The sequence below is a fragment of the Zeus faber genome, assembly GCF_960531495.2.
Source record: "Zeus faber genome assembly, chromosome: 15".
NCBI classification, from domain to species: domain Eukaryota; kingdom Metazoa; phylum Chordata; class Actinopteri; order Zeiformes; family Zeidae; genus Zeus; species Zeus faber.
In genome coordinates, this window is record NC_137194.1 from 1,328,599 (window position 1) to 1,337,869 (window position 9,271).

Here is a 9,271-nt window from a genome sequence, read left to right on the forward strand (position 1 = left end):
CTATTCGCAGGCAAAGTAGTCCTTGAGCGGTGCAAACAGGTGCCTGATGACCGGGACGCTCCAGGATCGTCCCAGTAGTTTCTGCCGAGCTCCGCGGCCCATGTTGGACACGTCGGTGTAGTGCACGGGAAAACCAAAGATCCTGCAGAAAGAAACAGAAAAAGCAGTCACATCAAACCAGGCGGCAACTACCAGCCCCCGCTGCAGTCCTGCCGACGCGACCGGACTCGGCCCGGTCCTTGATGTCTGTGTTCACTGCATCAGAACGTCTGTTTCATCTGGGGAAGAGCGTAAACATGACATCACTCCTCCCGTCTGCTGGTGTCCTTATGACATCACACAGAGGCGGTTGAAGGGACAGAGAGGCCGTCCTGCCTCCGCCCTGGTGACGTAGAAACAGAGAACAACAAGGTGGGCGTCCACTCAGCTCCAGGCCTGGAGCACATCCCATCATCATCATCATCATCATCCTCCTCCTCCTCATCATCATCCTCATCCTCATCATCATCCTCCTCCTCATCATCATCATCATCATCATCAGGGATAAATACCCTGCACTACAAACTAACTCTGAGTCGAGCTCTAGTGCTGAGGTTGCTGTGTAGTGTATCACTGCTCGTATTGTAATATTGCAACTTGGACTACTGGATTGACTCTGTACATTTCACTGCTATTTGCTGATCTGCCAACAAGCTTGTGTTCCAGACACACCCCCTATTCAGGTAAGTCCTCTCTTATGTGGGCGTGCTCTTAGCCAGGTGCAACCCTAATCACACCAGCAGCTGTATTCTATCACCTATTTATGGTCCTGCCCTTGAAGCGTTAGCTTCAAGCGTTGGCCCATTTGTAGTCGCTCTCGTGTGAAGACGCACGTCTACCTCTGCACGTCAACCGAAGCAAGGACACTGAACAAGGCAAACCTGCCTTCTTTCTCTCACTCCATACAAAATGTGCTACTACCGCATCCCTACAACTTCAAGGTCACCCAGAAAGCGTCGTTATACCATACGCCGATGCAATCCGGGTAACCTCAGGTCCCTGCAGCAAACATCTTCTGCAAAGACCTCCTTCTCTGTTGGCTTGTGGAATTGTCGATCTGCAGTTAACAAGGCAGACTTCATTTCTGGTCATGCCAACCAACTCTCCTTGGAGCTCCTTGCTCTCACTGAGACATGGATTAAACCGGAAGATAGCGCAACCCCGGCTGCACTCTCCACTAACTACTCATTCTCCCACACATCCAGACCATCTGGCCGTGGTGGTGGGACTGGCCTGCTAATTTCCAACACATGGAAATTTAATCCACTGCTGCCTTAAAACAACTTTGCCTCCTTTGAATATCACGCCGTCTTGGTGACTGCTCCGGTGAAAGCCTATGTGGTCGTCATCTACCGTCCACCAGGACAACTAGGTGACTTCCTACATGAGCTTGACACCCTGCTGTCATCAATCCCTGAGCACGAGTGTCCCATGCTCGTCCTCGGAGACATGAACATCCACTTGGACAGTGCGAGCTCGGCTGACTTCCTGTCTTTGGTTCGCTCGTTCGACCTAAGACAGATCCCGACTCCACCGACTCACAAGGCTGGCAAAGAGCTTGATCTCATTCTTGCTCGGAGCTGTACCACCGACAACCTATGGGTCACTCCTCTTCATCTCTCTGACCACTTCTTCATCCACTTCAATGTCCAGCTACCAAAACAACCCCCCACCTCCCCACCCATGGTTACTATCCGCAGCAATCTCCGCAACTTGTCTCCCACCCACTTCTCCTCTGTGCTCTCCTCTTCTCTTCCACCCCACGGCACTTTCTCCTCTCTGCAGGTTAATGATGCCACTGATTCTCTCTCCTCCACCTTGAGCTCATGTCTGGAGCCTGTGTCCACTATCCACCAGACCTGCTCGTTCAACCCAGTCGCACCCTTGGCTGACTGACACCCTCCGGACAACGCGCACCGACCTCAGAGCAGCCGAGAGGAAATGGCACAAATCCAAAACAAGTGAGGATCTTGCAAGCTACCAGACACTGCTGTCCTCCTTCTCCTCCAGCATCACTGCTGCCAAGAAGGCCTTCTTCAACGATAGGATCAACGGTGCCACAGACACACGTAAGTTATTCGCCACCTTCAAGTCTCTGCTTTACCCTCCACCACCTCCCCCAGCTACTAACCTCACTGCTGACTGCCTTGCCTCCTTTTTTACTAACAAAGTGGCAGCCATCAGCAGCCAATTCACTAAACAACTTACTCACAACCTGTCTTCTCCAGCCCTGGGCTCATCGTTCCCTGGTTTCACCCCCCTCGCTGAAAGTGAGGTATCTAAACTACTAACATGTAGCCGTCCCACTACCTGTCCGCTAGATCCGATCCCATCTAACCTCCTTCAAGCCATAGCACCGACTATCACCCCGGCAATCACACATGTGATTAATTCTTCCCTAACTTCCGGCACTTTCCCTTCCGCTTTCAAAGCGGCTCGGGTCGCACCACTGCTCAAAAAACCCTCACTCGATCCCAATCAAGTAGGAAACTATCGGCCGGTCTCTCTCCTCCCATTCCTTTCCAAAACCTTAGAGAGGGCGGTCTCTAGACAGGTTACAGAATACCTGTCAAAAAACAACCTTCTTGATACACTTCAATCTGGCTTCAAAAGTGGTCACTCCACTGAAACAGCCCTGTTGTCTGTGACAGAGGCCTTAAAAACTGCTAGAGCTGCTGCCAAATCCTTGGTTCTCATTCTGCTTGACTTATCAGCTGCTTTTGACACTGTCAATCATTGCATACTCCTGTCCATACTCTCAAGCATGGGCATAACGGGCAGTGCACTTTCCTGGTTTGAATCTTACCTCACTGGGCGCTCGTTCAGTGTGACATGGCGAGGCCAGCTGTCTGTGCCTCACAACCTCACCACAGGGGGGCCCCAAGGCTCGGTGCTAGGACCCCTCCTCTTTGCCATATACACCACCTCACTGGGCCCGATCATCCGCTCACATGGCTTTTCATATCACTGCTATGCGGATGATACTCAACTCTATCTGTCCTTCCCGCCCGACGACCCTACTGTCTCGACGCGGATCTCGGATTGTCTCGCTGACATATCCACATGGATGAAGGATTATCATCTTCAACTAAATCTGGCGAAAACGGAACTGCTGGTCTTCCCGGCCAAACAAGGTATTTATCACAACATCGATATTAAAATCGACTCTCTATCTCTTGTTCCTACCAAGGCTGCAAGGAATCTTGGTGTCATTATTGATGACCAACTGACATTCTCGGACCATGTTGCCGCCGTCTCCCGGTCCTGCCGCTTCGCACTACTCAACATCCGAAAAGTCAGGCCGTACCTGACCCAATATGCCACTCAACTGCTGGTACAAACCTTGGTGATGTCCCGTCTCGACTACTGCAATGCCCTCTTAACAGGCTTGAGGCCTGTGCGGTGAAGCCACTTCAGATGATACAGAATGCGGCGGCGCGACTGGTGTTCAACCAGCCAAAGAGGGCACATGTCACTCCGCTGCTCATCGAGCTCCACTGGTTACCATCAAGTTCAAGTCTCTGATGCTGGCCTACAGAGTGATTGCTGGGAATGCTCCACCTACTTAAATGCTCTTGTAAGAGCACATGTTACCCCCCGGATGCTGCGCTTGTCAAATGAGCGTGGCCTGGCTCTGCCGGCCATACAGCCATGGCAATCCAGGTTATTCTCATTTGTAGTTCCACGTTGGTGGAACGAGCTGCCAAAAATGACCAGAGCGGGGACCTCCCTCTCTGTCTTTAAGAAGCACTTGAAGACCCAGCTCTTCAGAGAGTACCTCCTGTCCTAACCTACAATTACTTAGCACCACCTTGCAGTATTTATTGTTACACTAATGTTGTTGTTACACTAATCTCTGTCGCAATGTAGCTTGAATGTTATTCTCCCTTGTAAGTCGCTTTGGATAAAAGCGTCTGATAAATGACTAAATGTAAATGTATCATCCTCCTCCTCCTCCTCATCATCATCATCATAATCCTCCTCCTCCTCATCATCATCATCATCCTCCTCATCATCCTCCTCCTCCTCATCATCATCCTCCTCCTCCTCCTCCTCATCATCATCCTCCTCCTCCTCCTCCTCATCATCATCCTCCTCCTCCTCCTCCTCCTCATCCTCCTCCTCCTCCTCCTCCTCATCCTCCTCCTCCTCCTCATCATCCTCCTCCTCCTCCTCCTCATCATCCTCCTCCTCCTCATCATCCTCCTCCTCCTCCTCCTCCTCCTCCTCATCCTCCTCCTCCTCCTCCTCCTCCTCCTCCTCATCCTCCTCCTCCTCATCATCCTCCTCCTCCTCCTCATCATCCTCCTCCTCCTCCTCATCATCCTCCTCCTCCTCCTCATCCTCCTCCTCCTCATCATCCTCCTCCTCCTCCTCCTCCTCATCATCCTCCTCCTCCTCCTCCTCCTCATCCTCCTCCTCCTCCTCATCATCATCCTCCTCCTCCTCCTCATCATCCTCCTCCTCCTCATCATCCTCCTCCTCCTCCTCCTCCTCATCATCCTCATCCTCCTCCTCATCATCCTCCTCATCCTCCTCCTCCTCCTCCTCCTCCTCCTCATCATCATCCTCCTCCTCCTCCTCATCATCCTCATCATCACCATCATCATGCCTGGTTCACGTGGCCGCTCTGCTCCTCCAGCTCCTTGTGTTTGCACCGCTCTACTTGTGAGGACGGACGGAGGCTGGAATGTGTGTGCGTGTGTCTGTGTGTCAGTGTGTGTGTGTCAGTGTGTGTGTCAGTGTGTGTGTGTCAGTGTGTGTGTCAGTGTGTGTGTCAGTGTGTGTCAGTGTGTGTGTCAGTGTGTGTGTCAGTGTGTGTGTCAGTGTGTGTGTCAGTGTGTGTGTCAGTGTGTGTCAGTGTGTGTGTGTCAGTGTGTGTCAGTGTGTGTGTCAGTGTGTGTGTCAGTGTGTGTCAGTGTGTGTGTCAGTGTGTGTGTCAGTGTGTGTCAGTGTGTGTGTCAGTGTGTGTCAGTGTGTGTGTCAGTGTGTGTGTCAGTGTGTGTGTCAGTGTGTGTGTGTCAGTGTGTGTGTCAGTGTGTGTGTGTCAGTGTGTGTGTGTCAGTGTGTGTGTGTCAGTGTGTGTGTCAGTGTGTGTGTGTCAGTGTGTGTGTCAGTGTGTGTCAGTGTGTGTGTCAGTGTGTGTGTGTCAGTGTGTGTGTCAGTGTGTGTGTGTCAGTGTGTGTGTCAGTGTGTGTCAGTGTGTGTGTCAGTGTGTGTGTGTCAGTGTGTGTGTGTCAGTGTGTGTGTGTCAGTGTGTGTGTGTCAGTGTGTGTGTCAGTGTGTGTGTGTCAGTGTGTGTGTCAGTGTGTGTGTGTCAGTGTGTGTGTGTCAGTGTGTGTCAGTGTGTGTGTCAGTGTGTGTGTCAGTGTGTGTCAGTGTGTGTGTCAGTGTGTGTGTGTCAGTGTGTGTGTGTCAGTGTGTGTCAGTGTGTGTCAGTGTGTGTCAGTGTGTGTGTCAGTGTGTGTCAGTGTGTGTCAGTGTGTGTGTCAGTGTGTCAGTGTGTGTCAGTGTGTGTCAGTGTGTGTGTCAGTGTGTGTGTCAGTGTGTGTCAGTGTGTGTCAGTGTGTGTCAGTGTGTGTGTCAGTGTGTGTGTCAGTGTGTGTGTCAGTGTGTGTGTGTCAGTGTGTGTGTCAGTGTGTGTGTGTCAGTGTGTGTGTCAGTGTGTGTGTCAGTGTGTGTGTCAGTGTGTGTCAGTGTGTGTGTCAGTGTGTGTCAGTGTGTGTCAGTGTGTGTCAGTGTGTGTCAGTGTGTGTGTCAGTGTGTGTCAGTGTGTGTCAGTGTGTGTGTCAGTGTGTGTCAGTGTGTGTGTCAGTGTGTGTCAGTGTGTGTCAGTGTGTGTGTCAGTGTGTGTCAGTGTGTGTCAGTGTGTGTGTCAGTGTGTGTGTCAGTGTGTGTCAGTGTGTGTGTCAGTGTGTGTCAGTGTGTGTCAGTGTGTGTGTCAGTGTGTGTCAGTGTGTGTCAGTGTGTGTGTGTCAGTGTGTGTGTGTCAGTGTGTGTGTCAGTGTGTGTGTGTCAGTGTGTGTGTGTCAGTGTGTGTGTCAGTGTGTGTGTCAGTGTGTGTGTGTCAGTGTGTGTCAGTGTGTGTGTCAGTGTGTGTGTCAGTGTGTGTGTGTCAGTGTGTGTGTCAGTGTGTGTGTGTCAGTGTGTGTGTCAGTGTGTGTCAGTGTGTGTGTCAGTGTGTGTGTCAGTGTGTGTGTGTCAGTGTGTGTGTGTCAGTGTGTGTGTGTGTCAGTGTGTGTGTGTCAGTGTGTGTGTCAGTGTGTGTGTGTCAGTGTGTGTCAGTGTGTGTGTCAGTGTGTGTGTGTCAGTGTGTGTGTGTCAGTGTGTGTGTGTCAGTGTGTGTCAGTGTGTGTGTCAGTGTGTGTGTCAGTGTGTGTCAGTGTGTGTGTCAGTGTGTGTGTCAGTGTGTGTCAGTGTGTGTGTCAGTGTGTGTCAGTGTGTGTGTCAGTGTGTGTGTGTCAGTGTGTGTGTGTCAGTGTGTGTGTGTCAGTGTGTGTGTCAGTGTGTGTGTGTGTCAGTGTGTGTGTCAGTGTGTGTGTCAGTGTGTGTGTCAGTGTGTGTCAGTGTGTGTGTCAGTGTGTGTGTCAGTGTGTGTGTGTCAGTGTGTGTGTGTCAGTGTGTGTGTCAGTGTGTGTGTGTCAGTGTGTGTGTCAGTGTGTGTGTCAGTGTGTGTGTGTCAGTGTGTGTCAGTGTGTGTGTCAGTGTGTGTGTCAGTGTGTGTGTCAGTGTGTCAGTGTGTGTCAGTGTGTGTCAGTGTGTCAGTGTGTGTGTGCGTCCTCCTCACCTCTCCAGCTCGGTGCACCACAGAATGTCCTCCTTGCCGTTCATCATGACGGGGAAGTGCTGGTCCTTCCCCTGCTTGATGGAGTTGGAGCGTGTGGTGATGGTGCGAACCTTCCCAAACTGCAAACACGTCCAACAAGTTTTCATTGATTGATAGAAAATTAGTAAAAAAATATATATATATATTTAACATCTGCTATTTACAACTTGACTGCAAAGTAATAATAATGTGGTACTGTAGCATTGTAGTATTGCAGTACTGTAGCATCATAGTACTGTGGTACTATGGTACTGTAGTTCTGTAGCATCGTAGGACTGTGGTACTGTGGCACTGTGTGGTGTGGTACTGTAGTACTGTGTGGTGTGGTACTTTAGTATTGTGTGGTGTGGTACTGTAGTACAGTGTGGGGTGGTACTGTGGTACTTTGTGGTGTGGTACTGTAGTATTGTGTGGTGTGGTACTATAGTACTGTGTGGTGTGGTACTGCTGTACTGTAGTACTGTGTGGTGTGGCACTGTAGTACTGTATGGTGTGGTACTGTGATACTTTGTGGTGTGGTACTATAGTACTGTGTGGTGTGGTACTGTAGTACTGTGTGGTGTGGTACTGTGGTCCTGTAGTACTGTGGTACTGTGTGGTGTTTTTCGGACCTTGGCCACCCGCCCGTGCTCCAGACAGTCCTGCAGCTCCAGCTTGTCCATCCCAGAGGCACAGAGCGGCCTGGAAGCAGCATCACAACACGCTCAACATCTCCACATGGACACCGCTGCTCATTTGATCATATACTCTGTGTGTGTGTGTGTGTGTGTGTATATATATATATATAGAGTATATTTATATGTGTATATACATAGATATATATATATAAATAAGTGACTACCAGGGAGGACGTCTGGGAGAGTCTGACCTGTTCATCCCCGGCAGGTTTCCCCAAAAGTACCGAGCACGATGAGCGGCTGAGACCTCGATGGCATCGATCATCACCGGGTTACACTGGAACACACACACACAATATTTACACAGGTACTGCTCACTTAACGACCAAGTTATATATATATACATATACAATATTTACACAGGTTCTTCTCACTTAACGACCAAGTTATATATATATATATATATACATATACAATATTTACACAGGTACTGCTCACTTAACGACCAAGTTATATATATATATATATACATATACAATATTTACACAGGTACTGCTCACTTAACGACCATGTTCTGTTGCTAGGACCAGGTCAATAAGCAAGGACCTGTGTTATGTCACAGTAAGGGGGCGTGGCTGGTATATAGTGTATATAATGTTTACAGTGTATACAGTATATATAGTGTACATAGTATATATAGTGTATATAGTGTATATATAGTGTATGAAGTGTATATAGTGTATATAGTATAAATAGTGTAAATAGTGTATAAAGTGTATGTAGTATATAAAGTGTATATAGTATATATAGCGTATATATAGTGTATGCAGTATATATAGTGTATATAATGTATTTAGTGTTTATAATATATCTAGTGTATATAGTGCAGAATATATAGTATATACAGTGTATATAGTGTTTATACATATATAGTGTATATAGTATATATAGTGTTTAAAGTGTATATAGTATATGTATAGTGTATAAAGTGAATTTAGTATATAAAGTGTATGTAGTGTATACAGTATATATAGTGTACATAGTGTATTAAGTGTTTATAATATATCTAGTGTATATAGTGCATGCATAATATATAGTATATACAGTGTATATAGTGTTTATACATGTATAGTGTATATGGTATATATAGTGTATATAGTGTATATTGTGTACATAGTATATATTGTGCATATACTATATATAATGTATATAGTACATCTAGTGTGTATAGTGTATTTCGTATATACAGTGTATACAATGTATATAGTGTGTATAGTATATATAGTATATATAGCGTATACAGTATATATAGTGTATAAAGAGTGATGAGATGAGATGCTTGGTATTGTACACAGTGTACTAAACAGACTGGTCAGAGAGCTGGTCGTAAGTACCAACGGTCGTTAAAATGTATAAATATTATATATATATAAAACTTGGTCGTTAAGTGAGTAGTACCTGTATTTTATTATTATTACCTATTGTTCTATGAGTTACCTGTGTTACTTAGAATTTTCCCCTGGTGGAATATTCCAAAATATATATGACATTATTTTGCATTGCATTATAGTATTTGTACTGAAGTATCATATATTATTTTGTTGTCTATTGCATTATATTCTATTCTATTATATGATTTGGTGCTGCAGTACCTCCAGGAACCTGGAGATGTCCCGCTTGTCGTTGACACCCATGGCAACCACGTTCTCAAACATCCAGAAGAACGGTCGGTTCTCTCCCTCCTTGGGCTTGGCCTCGCTCAGCAAACGATAGAACTCGAAGAACAAGC

The 9,271-nt window shown here is 47.4% G+C and overlaps 1 protein-coding gene across 1 annotated transcript in view; it reads right to left on the minus strand.

The window, feature by feature from the left end:
• Positions 1–9,271, minus strand: part of dnmt3bb.1 (DNA (cytosine-5-)-methyltransferase 3 beta, duplicate b.1) — a gene marked incomplete at its 3' end in the record, with an annotated part of 33,446 nt that continues 24,175 nt past the window's right edge. The window contains exons 17-21 of the mRNA XM_080014477.1: positions 9,135–9,271; positions 7,734–7,819; positions 7,477–7,546; positions 6,827–6,945; positions 1–142 (exon numbers count right to left, since the gene is read on the minus strand). The exon at positions 9,135–9,271 is cut by the window's right edge and continues 12 nt beyond it. Of these exons, the coding sequence (XP_079870603.1) occupies positions 1–142; positions 6,827–6,945; positions 7,477–7,546; positions 7,734–7,819; positions 9,135–9,271 (554 nt within the window). The remainder of the gene's footprint in view (positions 143–6,826; positions 6,946–7,476; positions 7,547–7,733; positions 7,820–9,134) is intronic.